This window comes from Scleropages formosus, unplaced genomic scaffold (genome assembly GCF_900964775.1).
Source record: "Scleropages formosus unplaced genomic scaffold, fSclFor1.1, whole genome shotgun sequence".
NCBI classification, from domain to species: domain Eukaryota; kingdom Metazoa; phylum Chordata; class Actinopteri; order Osteoglossiformes; family Osteoglossidae; genus Scleropages; species Scleropages formosus.
In genome coordinates, this window is record NW_021641050.1 from 64,014 (window position 1) to 80,234 (window position 16,221).

The 16,221-nt window shown below is 39.8% G+C and overlaps 1 protein-coding gene across 1 annotated transcript; it reads left to right on the forward strand.

Moving 5' to 3' along the window:
- Nucleotides 1-4,397: 4,397 nt before the first annotated feature.
- LOC114909797 (macrophage receptor MARCO-like) lies at nt 4,398-15,001 on the forward strand. The gene is made up of 12 exons (XM_029249605.1): nt 4,398-4,739; nt 5,864-5,965; nt 6,992-7,291; nt 9,571-9,669; nt 9,867-9,911; nt 10,401-10,499; nt 11,100-11,144; nt 11,970-12,068; nt 12,311-12,355; nt 13,505-13,621; nt 14,182-14,349; nt 14,861-15,001. Exons 1-12 carry the CDS (start codon nt 4,652-4,654, stop codon nt 14,989-14,991), a joined length of 1,338 nt encoding a protein of 445 aa, XP_029105438.1. The 5' UTR covers nt 4,398-4,651; the 3' UTR covers nt 14,992-15,001.
- The last annotated feature ends 1,220 nt before the right edge of the window (nt 15,002-16,221 follow it).

A 16,221-nucleotide genomic window follows, 5' to 3' on the forward strand; every position in this document is an offset into this window, starting at 1 on the left:
GCTGCTGCTTCCCAGCGGCGGCTCCGGGAACTGGACGCTCGGACGAGCCCACATTCCAGTCACGTCTCGCTCCCCGAAAAAGGGTTTCCTCTCCGAAATTGTTATGCAAAGTGCGCGAGAAGGGGCTCGCGCAGCCTCACGAAAAAAAAAAAAAAAAAAAAAAAGTGTCCGTTATGATGGACGGACGTGCGGTAAGACTTTGTGTTTCAAGTGAAGCGAGAATTGGTGCAGATGGTTCCGCGCTTAGTAAGTGCAAGTTTAACAAACTAAGTTGCAAAAATACAATGTTTTGTTACATGAATCTGCCGAGGAATCGCACGGCTCCTGCATTTCACTTCTCTAGTATTTTGTCTGTTTAAGCGACCCACCCGAAGTTGCAAAAAACTTTACCGTGTTCCGTATCAACGAATGTTAATAAGCACTTGATATATATTCGATATTCTGGTCGGAAGGCACTGGCGCGCGCGCGCGCGCGCGCTACAGCTTTGTTGTTTTTGTTTTGCGCACCATAAATTGCGGCTGCCATGGACGTCGGCGACTGTTCATTCATCGTTGTTTAGTGATGTCACAGGTCATTACGACACTCTTTTTAACACTTTACACCAGTGGTGCAGCGGGCACGTGACAGACCAAAGCGCGGCGGAGCGCCCCCTCTCGGTGTCACGTGTATGACAGTAATTGTTCATAAGTGCGCCTTGTCGTCTCCATTATTACTAACAGCAGCCAGCAATCAAAGGAGAGGAAATATAAATATAAAACGAGAACCTTCTATTAGTACTATAACAATAGTCTTTATAACAAACACACACGATTGATTTTTTCTGTATATATCCCGTGTATATATGTAAATTTATGTACATCTATCACTACACACACACACACACACACACACACACACACACACACACACACACACTTTCAGAACCGCTTGTCCCATACGGGGTCGCGGGGAACCGGAGCCTACCCGGCAACACAGGGCGTAAGGCCGGAGGGGGAAGGGGACACACCCAGGACGGGCATCTATCACTAATTCTTTCCATATATATATATACAGAATGAGTGAGTTAGTGAGTGATAGATGTATATGTATTTACATTTACATTTATTCATTTAGCATACGCTTTTGTCCAAAGCGATGTACATCTCAGCAAAAGTACAATTTATGCTTTACATTAAGAGAAGATTTAATTTTAACTTAATCAGTATCTAATTTATTATTATTCTAAATTTATATAATATATATAATTTTCTTATAAATTTTCTATTATATATATATATTTCTTTATATATGATATGTATATATTTATTTAAAATATGCTTTTTGCTCATTCAACGTATGCAATTTATTTATTTATAATAAAAATAATACATTATTTATTTTATATATACATATATATCAGTCACTCACTCTTGTTTACCGCTTGTCCAAGTCAGGGTCGTTGATATATAATTTAAATTTATTTTATATAATCTAAATTATACAGCGCGAAAATAATTGTGGAAGCTCAAGACAGTATTAATTGAAGATTGTATAATTTGCCTTTTTTCCGACTTTGCTCGAATGATTAGAACATGTCTGTATGTATGCAGTTAACGCCCTAACTATTCTGTATAGTAAGCATAGTACTGTATTACGATATGCATGCGGCATGTGCACGTTTCAGTACTGTATTATAACGAAGTAATAAATAGTGTTGCACTCGGGAATTCTGCTACTTTGTTAGAACAGAATCCCACAGAAATTGCGGGTTCGGGTCCGGGCCCCGTCCGCCAAAGCGCTCTTTGTATCCCCGCCGGCTCACTGCCGGCCTCCTGCAGCCGCGAGCCTCGGGAGACCCCTTGTGGGAAGTGGCGGCACCATGGCCACCAGTGGAAGGACACCACGTGGAGCACACGCGGCTGTAAGAAGGTGCGCGGGCACGCAGACCTCATCATCTAAGGCATTCAGCACGGAAACGGGTGCTAATGACGGAAGATGAGCTCAAGAAAGACACGCTGTGTCTCATGCTGATGAAAAATGTCACGTGATGTGGGAATATCGTTGCGTAGTTGCGCTAACACCAGACGGCCGCTAGATGGCGGGATAGGCGAGTACAACATGCAGCGCTTTGTTGTGACGATTGAAGGCGCGAAACAGAAATACTTCCCGCCAGCATTATGTTACGTTCCACTTTGGTCAGTCGCGATGTACCGTGTTTTTAAGCCACTAGAAAATAATGAGACACTTGCTGTCGTGAGCATTTGGTGTTGCGTGGACACTATAGTATAGCACCGATATCGAATTCAACTTCATTCTGCTTTAACCGCAATTACTGCGCCCTATATTGACTTCAGTTATGAATTAGAATTAGAATTAGAATTAGAGCGAGCTTTATTGCCAGGTATGTTCACACATACAAGGAATTTGTCTTGGTGATAGAAGCTTCCACAGCACAGACAGAATGACAGTGACAAGACAGATGAGAAGATAAGAGTATGTGAATGAGGGATAAAAAAATATATAAAAATATAAAGTACCCAATATGCAATACAATTGTATCATCATATATAATATGATGGAACAGCTGTCACATCAAGTAAACAGGAAAGCAAACAATCAAATTTGCATATTTAAGGAGTTAAGAAACAAACTGTCTTTAAAAATTAAATTTTTAGAATCTCCATTTGCCATGTTAATCCGATATAGTTTCTTTTTTGTATATATAAATACAATATAAATGCATTGTAATATATACATATATACACGTACATATACATATATACAGACACAGAAGCAAAGTACTGTTGTTCTCCGTTGTCTTTCCTGGGGTTATACGGGATTCGCCTTAATAAACTGCAATGAAAAACATTACGAGTGTTTGCATGGTGTGGTAAAGTACCCGTGATTACCATAATCGTCGCATAAGGAACTTATTTTCTGACAGATCGTATCAAATGTAGACCTTTGCTTTACTCATTCATTGTGCTTTCAGTTCGCGATCTTAGACTAGACTAGAGTTATGCTAAATGGACAAATATGAAAGTACTACACAAACACCGTGGCCCTGGACTTTATTTCATCTCACTTATGTTGCACATGAGCTCAACTGGGACGGAGGCTCTTCCCTGTGTTAAAGCTACGAGAACAATCTATCAGCCACTATCAGTCACAGCCCTCCGTCCCCGACCGCACGGAGGACTTGACAGTTTACTCGTTTCGCACCGTGGCCGCTAGGTGGCAGCACAGAGCTCGCACAGAAAGAGCGGCCCGCTGAGCGCTTCCCTCGCTTTTATTGTAGGACAGTACTGTTGTCTCCAGGCAAATCTTAATACGGTGCCAGAATCGTGATAGTAAATTGGTGTAAATCATTATGCATTTGTTCTCTATGAATCTGCTGCCTCCTTAATTACCAAATTGCTAACCACACATGTATATTTACATTTGCATTTATTTATTTATCAGATACTTTTCTCCAAAGCGACTTCCAATGAACTCTATGTAGTGTTATCAGCCCACACACCTTATTCACCAAGGTGACTTACATTGCTGGATACACTACTTACAATGGGTTAGGGTTAGGGTTCATCCATACATCATTTAAGGGAAACCCAAGACATCATGTACCACAAGTTGATTGTATGATATTCATTTTTAAAAGGCTTTGTTTATACAGGAAAATAACACAAGCGGGTTGTACAGTTCACTGTGCATCTTAAAAGCCAATGATACCTTTATAAATTGTCACCTCTGCTTACATTTAGTCATTTGGCTGATGCTTTTCTCCAGAGCAATTTATGACATTAAGCTGCTTACACTGATTTATAGGTAGGTCATTTTTACTGGAGCCATTTAGACAAAGTATCTTGTTTAAAGGCACTACAGCACTTGGTGGGATTTGAACCTTCACCCATCAGAGCCAAAGGTGACAAGTCTAACCACTATGCAACGTGATAAAAGACCCTCAGAGAAGTTGCCTTCTAACAGCTTGTTTTTAAGCCACTGAGTCAAAGTACTGCACATAAAGGCACAACTGGGGCTGAATGGTTCTATGCACTAATAAGTGACGCAATAAAAGCTCGAGTAGAGAACAACTGTGAGCAGCGGCCTACTGAATGTCTGCCCTGCCCACACATCTGTCCTCTCACTCAGACAGACCTTTTGAACATGCCTACTCATCCCAGGATTGCCATAACAAGTGTTTAATCAGAATATTCTCATTTTGTGCTTGAACATGAGAACGTGTCACTGGAAACATAGCCTACTAGTCCAAGTTCCAGGAGCAGCCTTGCCCTTGTGTTCTCTTCTCGCATGCCTCCGTAATCAGAAATGACACGTATTAACATGTACAAACAGTTTTTTTGAAAGGTTAAGAATGGTTCGGTGCATTATTTGTCTTTGTGTGTTGCTGTTAAAGCAACAGTGAAACTGTCCTGCAAAGACCACTTCTCCATTTCAGGAATATCAGTGGTTGCAGCGCTGCTGCACGTGATGCACATCGGTAAAACAAGCGTGAATGGACAGAGTTCTGATATGTAGGTTAAGGGATTTTTGGGCTGAGTCAGCAGTTTCTTTAAGAGGTGGAGTTTTATTTTACTTCTGTTTCATATAAGAAGGGATTGAGTCAAAAATATTCTTCATCCCGTATAAAAAGCTACAGAGAGGTCACATGGGATGGCCGTTTTGCTGAGCCACAGCAACCCACTGTATGAGTTAGACATGAAGCTGAACAAGGCCGACCACTTTGAGATTGAGAACAATGGTAAGGATATTCTTCTGCATCTCGGAGACTCGAGTAAGATGAATAAAAATAAGGAGCACATTTTAGTCTTGAAGGAAGTGTGTTATTGTCATTCGGGTGTTTTTGTGGAATTAAATATGTTACGTATTAGAAATGCTTTCTTTACAATTATCATTAACTGAGGAAGCACACTGTTTTCTTACTCTGCTGTTTAATTTTAATTAAAATTAAGATAAATGCATAATTAAAAATTTAATTTTAAACAGCGATGGCGATGTGCCTTTCTTGACTGTGAAATTGACAGGGTTAAGGCACAGTCAAAGTGGATTTTGTACCTGTTTTTACATAAATGTTTAAATTCTAGCCAATTCCCATGTGACAGACTTAAATTTGCATGAAAGTGTAAAGGGGGGGTGATTCTCATTTATGCAACAGAAATTTATGCTACCTCACTTTCAGTGAACAAATAAATTAGTTCCCCTGTCGGCATCTTTGTCATTCTCCATCAGTGGGGTTTTGCGATATTGATGCATTTTATTATTTGTTTTCTGGGGGTGCGGTGGTGCAGTGGGTTGAACCACAGTCCTGCTCTTCAGTGGGTCTGGGGTTCGAGTCCTGCTTGGGGTGCCTTGTGGCGGACTGGCGTCCCGTCCTGGGTGTGTCCCCTTCCCCCTCCGGCCTTACGCCCTGTGTTGCCGGGTAGGCTCCGGCTCCCCGTGACCCCGTATGGGACAAGCAGTTCTGAAAATGTGTGTGTGTGTGTATTATTTGTTTTTTAGTCCTAAAATATAATGAAATTGGCAGCAACTACACTGGCATAGATATTACTTACACGAGCAGCTGCATAAAGGCTTTTCCATTGTTAAGCAAAATAGGCAAAATAAGTGAGTTTTCCAAATCTCCAGAATGACTCGTTATTTTACCCTGTATTATCTGGAGTGATCCAAATTTCTGTCTGGGCCAGAAGGTCCAACAAGAAGTGGGAAGCACAGGTTGGGATGAAACCAAATTAAGGTTAAAATCTGACGCGAAATCAAGTTTTATGAGAGGCTAAGTCATTAAAATTGGCTGGTATTCACCTAAATGTATATTTTAGATCAAGAATTCAGGTCTAAAGTGTGGTATTAATCATTTGTATTTTTTAGATTTTTCAAGGAAAAAGACCAAGAATGGGCACAAGTGCCTGAATGTGATAACTGTGTATCTCATTCTGCTGACTGGATTCATTGCATTTCTAAGCTACAAAGGTAACATGCTACTTTTAATTTGATTTCCTAAGTATCTATTATATTTTTATATTTCACATTATGTACTCCAATCAGATTGCTATCTGACTGTAAGCTGCTTGACTACTTTATGGGCAAATTCCGCTTTTTCTAGGTTTTATACAAGGCGTGTTTTGATGCTTCAGATTGGTTTGATCTCTTTGGCTCAAATAAAGAGATACGTCTTCTCTGTACAGAAACATATTGAACATATTGTACTTGAACGATGAACCTCGGTGCAGCAAGTGGTAGGGAACAAACTAGGTTTACTTGAGTCACATGTCTGCAGCTATGTCTCGTTCTCTTAGTGTAATGCATAAATTGTACTTTTGCTGAGCTGTATGTCGCTTTGGACAAAAGCGTCTGCTAAATGAATAAATGTAAATGCAAATGTAAACGTAAAACCCATCTTACAAACCTCTAAAATACCTGCTTCTTACCATGGCAATGGACATTTGATAATATTCTCATTATTTTCAGTTTAAAATCTAGGAACTCATAAATCAATACATGATAATATCCAAAAACAGAGTATCATCATGGAGTCCTAGCATCATCGAGTGAAAACTTCAAATCTACGTAGAACATGTGTTACTTCCGTTATCATACAAAGCATCTGAAAAAACTTTTCTTTTTAAATTATACTTTAAATCGTTAAATATTAAAATATTTAATATTTTTGTGAGAAAATGAAAATGGAAACGTTAAACACTTAACTGCAGGGCGATTATGTGTCACTGAGTAAATTTCACATAATTTTACTAATGAGAATTTTCAAAATAAAAAAGTGTTTGAAAAAAGTGTTGCTCAAAATAAAAGTGTTTGAACAAAAGATTGAATCAGCTATTAGCAAATGCCTAGGTACATACAATAAAACACTCATATGTGAAAAAGGTGAAGTTCTTTCTTCTCAGGTCACCTTCATATTTAAAGAGTGATGCAAAATAATGGTACTCTCTCTGACATTTTGCTGCAGTTACTCAGAAATGTTCCCAACTGTCCACACAGTCTTTGACTTGCAAGATAAAATCCACGACAAAGCAGGTCAATTGAGCAAGGCCACAGCTGATGCACTGCAGTCGTCACCCAATGAGATTCTTCCTCCTGAGGAGGATCAACAGAACCTCCTCACCCTAGTGAGGAACACCAGTCTGGAGGCATCAACTCTGCGTGAGGATGTGGGCAAGTTGAAGGTCCGCATTGCTGATGTGTGTGAAGGGCCAGGAGGTCTGAACATGCTAAGACAAGAGTTGAACATGACCAGCCACCTGCTGCAGACCCGTCTAGACAACCTGAGCCTCACACCAGGTGAGAAATGTTTGACCTGCATCTCATGCATCAACGCTAGCCATGAAACATTTGCATGAACCCACATTGCCATAACTCTGCTGAATTATAACATTCATACATTTTTTCAGCAATGGCTGAACCTTTCCAGTAGTGACTGAACAAACAAGTGTGGCAAAATTTAATTGGTTTCTAATTCCGTTACTTTAAATTTTCAGAACTGTAACAGGTTTTTGTCCCATAAGATTCTAACTTGCAACTTTTCTGCAAGTCAATTTATAGTATGTTCTACATGTTAATGTATACTTAGCCTGTTCTCAGTGATTTACATTGTTGTCTATAATTGTATTCAGTTTTCTATTATTAGTTTTAAGGAGTTCCATATTTATTGGTCTTTTGCTCTTTAAATACTTCACTTTAGACAACAGCATCTGAAATCTCATCTTAATCATATATCTGTGGTCACTGCAGGTCCACAGGGACCAAAAGGAGATCCTGGAATAGTAGGTGAGTTTCTGCTTTTTGTCATTCTTTGTTGTGAGAATGTGGGAGATGTAATTTATATGTGGCTTCAATAGTATTTGTCAATTTAAAAAATATAAAACCTAATAAAATGGAAGCATAAGTGGCTTTTCAGCTCCGAACTACAACAAAACAACCCAGAACAGAAAGAAACAGTAACATAGAACACAATCAACCAAAAAAAAAATCAAAATTATGTTTCTTTTAACTGTTCTGAACAAACTCATCATTTAGACTCCCTGCCAATCACTTAAAGCTCCTACTATATCCATCCTACAATGTCAAACACAGGTCTCCAAAGGTCCCCCAAAATCTAGAGTACAAGAATATGCAAAGTGGGGTTGTGTTTCACGCGCACAGCATGCCAATTAAGTCACTTGACTTCATAACATCGCAATACCGATCATTGTGGTCACCATGTTTGTGGTCACTGTAGGTGTCCCTGGACCCAAGGGAGATGCAGGAGCTGTAGGTGAGTATCTGCCATTTAAATGAGGAACCTCTTTATAAACTGATATATGGAAACTATGAGTAAATACATCCCTTTGCTGTAAATGATTGTCTCGCAATAATAAAATATATTGAAGTATGACTGGCCAAAGAGGGGGGTGCGGTGGCACAGTGGGTTGGACCACGGTCCTGCTTTCTGGTGGGTCTGGGGTTCGAGTCCCGCTTGGGGTGCCTTGCGACAGACTGGCGTCCCATCCTGGGTGTGTCCCCTCCCCCTCCGACCTTACGCCCTGTGTTACCGGGTAGGCTCTGGTTCCCCACGACCCTGTCTAGGACAGGCGGTTCTGAAAAATGATGATGATGACTGGCCAATTAATCAGCTGTTGAGTTTACCGCTTTCAGCCGTTCTAAACAAACTCGGATATTAAGCTTCTTTCCGATCACTGAAAAACTCTCCCCGTAACCCACAATGTCAAAACAGAAGCCTCCAAACCTCTCTTTATAGAGAGTGTCCTTGTTGGCTGCACCTGGTGCTTGTTTGTTTCTCAAAAAGTGTTTCTGTGTGGGGGCGTGCGGTGGTGCAGTGGGTTGGACCGGGTCCTGCTCTCCGGTGGGTCTGGGGTTCAAGTCCCGCTTGGGGTGCCTTGCAATGGACTGGTGTCCTGTCCTGGGTGTGTCCCCTCCCCCTCCAGCCCTATGCCCTGAGTTGCTGGGTTAGGCTCTGGCTCCCCATGACCCTGTATGGGACAAGTGGTTCAGAAAGTGTGTGTGTGTTTCTATGTGCAGCTGCTAGTGTAGTCATGGCCTGCAACATATATGAAATATGTGTGTTCTAGTATATACTGAGGGGGGCGCAGTGGGTTGGACCAGGTCCTGCTCTCCGGTGGGTCTGGGGTTCGAGTCCTGCTTGGGGTACCTTACGACAGACTGGCGTCCTGTCCGGGGTGTGTCTCCTCCCCCTCCAGCCTTATGCCCTGTGTTGCCGGGTTAGGCTCTGGCTCCTTATGACCCCATATGGGACAAGCGGTTCAGACTGTGTGTCTGTAGTATATACTGTAAATAAAATTGAAATGTTTTGATTTGTAAATGATTTTAAAAATTACTTTTGATGCAATTTATTGTCTTATCTGTAAACTTGCACTTTGTTGTTGTGTGTCATGCTGAGCTGTTGTGTGTGAATTTCCCTGTCGATTAATAAACTATAAATACTAGTGTTATTCTATCATATCATAAATACTAAAGGTTTTTTTTATAGATGCTAAGAGATAACTCACTAGAAAAGCATCTGTGTTATAATAAGTATTTGAAGTTGCATCTGTCTGCTCAAGGTCCTCGAGGTGAGAAGGGTGATCAAGGTATTAAAGGGAATGAAGGGCGTCCAGGAACTACGGGCATGAAGGGAGACAAGGGACAGCAGGGGATCACAGGTGAGACATTACCTGTCCAAAGCAAACACACACAAGAATAAGAACTGGTAAATGAAGCCTATGAAGACATGAGAACATATGTTGTGTAGGGTAGTAAAAGTGAATTTAATTCACTTTAATTTTTGTCAATTAAGTCATCTGATTTTTCAATATCACGATAACCATCATTGTTGTCGTCATCTTTGTCGTCACTATAGGCGCACCTGGAAGCATGGGACCTAAGGGAAATGTAGGAGTTGCAGGTGAGTCTGTGCCATTTAAATGATTAACCTTTTCTTTTCACATAATAGAAGGAAAATGTTAGGCAAGTCATATCTATACTGTTAATTAAGCCGCTTATTTATTTGTTCTGTAATAATATATTATATTTGAGAATCGGTGGTCATTTAATGGAGTCTGCTGCTTTTAACCATTCTGATCAAACCCAAAGCTTAACAGTCTTCTCCAACAACTCAAAAGTCAGTCCATGATCCATAATACTTCCCCCAAACCCTTGAGACCTCTGTCGTCTTTTCAGTCCCCACTTAATAAACAGTGTCTCAACTGCAAAATTTAGCTGCATCTGGAACTTGTTTTTTCCTCACAAACAGTTTCCAGGTGTGGTTGTGGCCATGCTCTGGCCTGCAACATACAGTAAATAGTAATAGCTAAAACAAATGTTCACAAGTAGCATGGGTTATAAAAGCATCTGTGTTACCAAAAGTGTTTCAAGTTGTGTCTGTCCGGTCAAGGTCCTCGAGGTGAGAAGGGAAACCAAGGTACCAAAGGGGATCAAGGGCTCCAGGGAGCTCCAGGCATGAAGGGAGATAAGGGACAACAGGGGAGCACAGGTGAGACATTACCTGTCCAAGATTTACATGCGAGAACAAAAACTGGTAAATGAAGCCTATTAAAACATAAGAATATATGTTGTGTCGGGTACTTAATGTAATGTGGTTCCATCAAGGCAGAAACAGGTTTGGGTCGCACGTACCTCCTGAACAATGGTGGGTTAAATCACCCTGGTCAGCCAATAGACCATTTCCAGCTTCTCTAGTTTGCAGCCCAGTGTCATGTATTTTATCCATCTCTGAACCACTTTGTTAAATTGGTCTCCAGTTATCTCAAGTCTGCAAAAGCCTTAAACCTGGGTGTGAAGACTTTTGAAAGTACAGTACTTAAAAAAAAATAATAATTTGTTCTGTTTTATAACATCTCTGCTCCCCAGACAGAATCTTTGGACATATCAGGTCTTATAAAAGTCTTTAGAATAAAAGTTGCAAAAGTCTTCAAATACCACACATTATAGTGCCTAAAAAATACAGATGTTGAGTACAAAACAGTTTCAAGGAGGATTAATCACTGATATAAAGAACATGCTGATTAAGGCAGGTGACTTTGCAACATCAAAATACCCATTATTGTGGTCACCATCGTTGTTTTTACTATAGGTTCATCTGGACCCATGGGTCTTAAAGGAGATGCAGGAGTTGCAGGTGAGTCTGCCATTTGAATAATAAACCTCTTCACAAACTGACATATTGAAACTGTCAGGAAAGACATCCCTTTACTTTTTTTGCAATAATAAGATATATTTGAGAATGAGTGGAAAATTAATTGTTTGAGTTTGCTGCGTTTAACAAATTCAAAACAAATCTCGACAAATTCAGATTAATATTTATAAATACATAAAGCCCTAATAAAAAGTATTTTTGTGGGTGGCACAGCAAGTAGTGTTGCTGTCTCACAGTCCCTGGGGGGTGCGAAAGGGCGTGGGTTTGATCCCCACTCAGTCTGTGTGGAGTTTGCATGTTCTCTCCATGTCTGTGTGGATTTCCTCTGGGTGCTCTGGTTTCCTCCCACAGTCCAAAGACATGCTGTTCCGGTTCACCCATAGTGAATCAGTGACAGAGAGAGTGTGTTCCACTGATGTATGGATGAGTGACCCATTGTAAATAGTGTATCTAGCAGTGTAAGTCACCTTGGTGAATAAGGTGTATGGGCTGATAACACTACATAGAGTTCATTGGAAGTTGTTTTGGAGAAAAGCATCTGCTAAATAAATAAATGTATTTTAATTAATCACCTGTTGAAGCAACAGTGCACACAAATTCAGGAGGACAACGTTTTGGCACATACCTCCTCTGATGGATCTGCTGTGAGCTACCTGTTTGTCTTCACCATGCGGCTTGCAGGCTTCATTCAGTGACATAATTCCACAACCACTGACTCTAAGAGTGTCTCTGGGGAAACTACTGACTGAGTTTCATGTGTGTGCAAGTATTTCATACACGTGGTTTGAGATTCTGTGGTTGGTTTAGGTACCCAAGGACAAAAAGGAGATCAAGGTGCCCAAGGGAGTAAGGGACTCCAAGGAGCTCCAGGCATGAAGGGAGAAAAAGGACTGCAGGGAAGTCCAGGTGAGCAGTCTGAAAAAATCTATGTTGCTTACATCATAATTTTGCAACACCACGTTTTCCTTGCAAAGTGGTTCTTCCTGTGGAACACATGGAAAATGCCATAGCCTCATTTCCATTGACAATGAGGTGGATTACTGCACTTTAATGAGATTGTGGCAGCAGAGATTCCATATGAGGAGATGGAACACAAAATGCACTGACACAAAATTTACTGATATGGACCTTGTTTCATCTGATATTAGGCATGAAAGGAGATCGAGGTGAACAAGGACTACGCGGAGAGCAGGGTGAGCATATGGCCATCCCAGAAGAGAGGATATCATGTCCTTAAGCACACATGTCATCAGACTATTACAGTGGAGCAGCATACACATACTGGTACATGTGACATGTACACTATTGTTCCCATATACATATAAATATCGTGCGTTCGCATAAGTATGGACACACTTTGAGTTTGGATACTGGGTTCATTTTCAGTTCACTCTGTACACAGTCTCTATATTCTTCCCATGTTTGCTTGGGTTTCCTGTGGATGCTTTGCTTTCGTCGCTCTTTCCATTGACATGTTTCTATTGACTCTAAATTTCCTTTAGAGAGAGAGAGAGAGAGAAATAAGCTCTGGAGCATCGCAAACCTACACTGGATTTTTTGCTCCAGCTGTATTTTTAAACCTTGCTGAGATTAGAACACAGTGAGTGCTTTAAGATTATTGATAAAATGTAATTAGTTTGCTAATTCCATAATTAAAAAATAGTTTCACTAAAGAACTGGTTTGCTAATTTAAGTAATACGAAATTATATATGCCAAATCCTTGTAAAAAGGAGAGTTTATATTGTGTATTAGTGCAAACCCAAGACGAGCCCACAGTCAGTCACTTTTCCATTTTACTTTCCAGATTAACCCATCTTTTCTTAAATAGTGAGGCAGCTGGCAGATATGGGTTTAAGGATAGTGAAATATACTTAAAAATTAGAAATGGAGCCTCTTCATTATTAATATATGCAAAAACTTTGATTCCTGCATTCCTACTGCTGAATCAGTCTTTTATGCAATCCATCAGTGATTCGCATACTCCTTCCTGTCCACCCAGCACCCAAGTACATGTTAGCTTTTGATTTATATCTTATGCTTATAACTCGTTTCCACAGTCCCCATTTCTCATATGAACAAGCTGTGGTTGAACAAACTTTTGGAAGCTTTCCCTGTCCTCCAAACTCCTGAGGATGGATGGTGCACTTCACCTAATGTAACCTAACCTAAAGAAATACCATAGCTTTTTGGTCACAAATATATATACTTCATATTACAGTAATTTCTAGAGAAATTGATTAACTGATTATTAGTTTTTTACTGATTTTATGATGGGTTCCATGGGGTAACTTGGCTTGATTTTTTGGCTTGATTTCTATGTGTTTGTTTTACTATATTCCAGGAGCCAAAGGGCAACAGGGTGCTCAAGGCAACAGGGGCATCCAAGGCACACAAGGGGAGAGAGGGTTTAAAGGGCAGAAAGGAGAGCAAGGGCAGAAAGGAGAGCGTGGAATTAGTAGTGAGTAACCCGCTGGGGGCAATGCCCAGTGATCCCTGAACTCCACTCACATACTGTATGGAACAAGTCGAGTAACGTACTGGAGTCTTGCGGCCCAGCAATAAGTTTAATAAAAATCAAAAATGATATTCTTTGCTGCAAAGCACTTCGGTCAGAAACAATGAACACTTATAAGCTCTTTGATGTATTATTTTTGTTAAAAAATTGGTAAGGTCCAACACTGTAAAAATCGTGCCAGAATATAAGGAAAAAAAAAAAGACATGTTTTTAGAATCCACCCAACAAATGAGCTTCTGGAACAAACAGGGCTGTTGTCCCATCTATGCTGGAAATCATTTCCTTCTAGCTAAGATTTTTGCTATTTACATTTGAGCAGCACAGTGGCTAGTAAACAAGTGCTATGGAACAATGAAATGAAAACATATTGTGCATAACCAGAGTCATCTTTAGATAGTTTAGCATCCTTCTGGCATAATTTATGTTATGTCTTTGCTAAAGAAAAATAAGGAAATGAATAACAATGCATGCTTTTGAGATAAATCTCTTTCTGTCAATGTCAGCAAGTCTTGTGAGGATTGCTGGTGGAGGATCTCGAGGGCGTGTCGAAGTGTTTCACCAGGGCGAATGGGGCACTGTATGCGACGATAGCTTTGACGTTACTGATGGAGGGGTCATTTGCCGCATGTTGGGCTTCCAAAGAGCTACTTCAGTCTTTACTTCCACTGCAGGTGAGTCAACATGATTTCTCAGCAGGTTCTGTTTATTGCTTTTGTGGAGTCCTTCGGTAAGGAGTAATACAGTTCACACTAACAAAGTCTGTGAACCCTTAGGAATCATGCAGATATCTTATTCAATAAAACACACATTTTACATTGCCTTATCTTTAATGAACAAATGCCTTTTCTCACAGCTGTATATGTTAAACACACAAATTTAAAGATATTATTCACAATAATATTCTATTTACTCAATAAGAACTTTTTATGATGCATAAGTTCAGTGAACCACTGATGTGTTTCATTTTCTTAAATTATAAACCAAGGAGAGGGGGACGGTGGTGGCACAGTGGGTTTGGCCAGGGCCTGCTCTCTGGTGGGTCTGGGGTTTGAGTCCTGTTTGGGGTACCTTGCGAGGGACTGGCATCCTGTCGGGGGTGTGTATGTGTAAACCAAAGTTCAGGGTTAGAATGGTACTTGATATTAGAAGCAATGCAATGTAAAATGTGTGTGACTGTTTTAGGAACTGGAAGAATCTGGCTGGATGACTTAAAGTGCACTGGGCAAGAACGCAGTATCTTCGAGTGCCCGCATAGAGGCCTGGGAGTTCAAGACTGCTCCCACAGTGAAGATGCTGGTGTGGCATGTATCTAATCTGTCTTTGGAGCTCTCAGATGAGCACTGCTTTTTTATACTGATGCAAAGCCCTTACTGAAGCTTCAGAATGGTTCTCATAAACATGCAACCTTCATTGCTGAATATTTTTCAACATGTGCAAATTAAAAAGCCTGTGCCTGGTGCAGAGGTTAACAAAACAATAATATATAACATTCGCTGATATTTTGCAAGTTTAAATTGTAAGAATGGATGGCAGTTATATCTGAGGAAGCATTATAACAGGAACTGAAGTTTAAATGTCTGAACTTGTGTACTAAGCAAATATGTGTTGTAATAAATAGCATGTGCTCCATGTGCATTTTGCAAGAAACCAACAAATCCATGAAACTAGCCAGCCCTGAACACATACATTTCTGAAACTAAAACTGTATTTTTAAGTCTGTGTAGCTTCTCAAGAAGAAGTTTTAGCATATAGGGATAGATATGAATAAAAATTAAAGAAACAGGATTCGGGATAAAGAAATTTCTGGGATTAAAGAAATATTTCTACTGTAGGACTTTATTTCTGAGAAGGTTTGTTAAAAAATATAAATTCTGATTAATAAAAGTATAAACAGCAGTGATTCTCTTCAACACAAGTGATGAACAGTGCTATTTTTTGGTAAAGACAGTGGACAGGATGTATCATTCTAACTGCATTAGCTAAACACCACTGAAATGTGTTTAAATCTTTTAACATATCTGACTTCTCTGACATTGTTTAATGCAGTGATTCTCTGGTTGGTTGACTTTTCTCACTTACTTCTGCTCTGCATTTAAGAAACACCTCAAAAGAAACAAATCAGACAAAACTGACCTGTGAAGACACCTTGTGATGTAATTTGAAATGAAAAGCATGTGATAACTTGCAATGTGTATGTAATGACCTTTTGTACATATGCTAAAATGTAAATCCCATGTAGATCACAGTATAGTTTCATGTTTAACATGTGATGCAATCTAAGACATGTAACAATCATATTACAGTATGTACAAAATAAAAGCTGTCAAAAAAGTAATATTAACCTTTCACCTTGACAATAAAACTGTATAATATAAAATCCTAAATATTTTTTTTCCATTTACCTATCTTTTTCATTATATACAGTCAGTTTTCCCACCTTCTGCACTGAAGGCTTCCAAATTAGTCAATTCTATGTTACACACAAAGCACAATTTTATTAAATTGTAATACTGAGTATTTCAAAGGGCCTTACAGTTATCTTA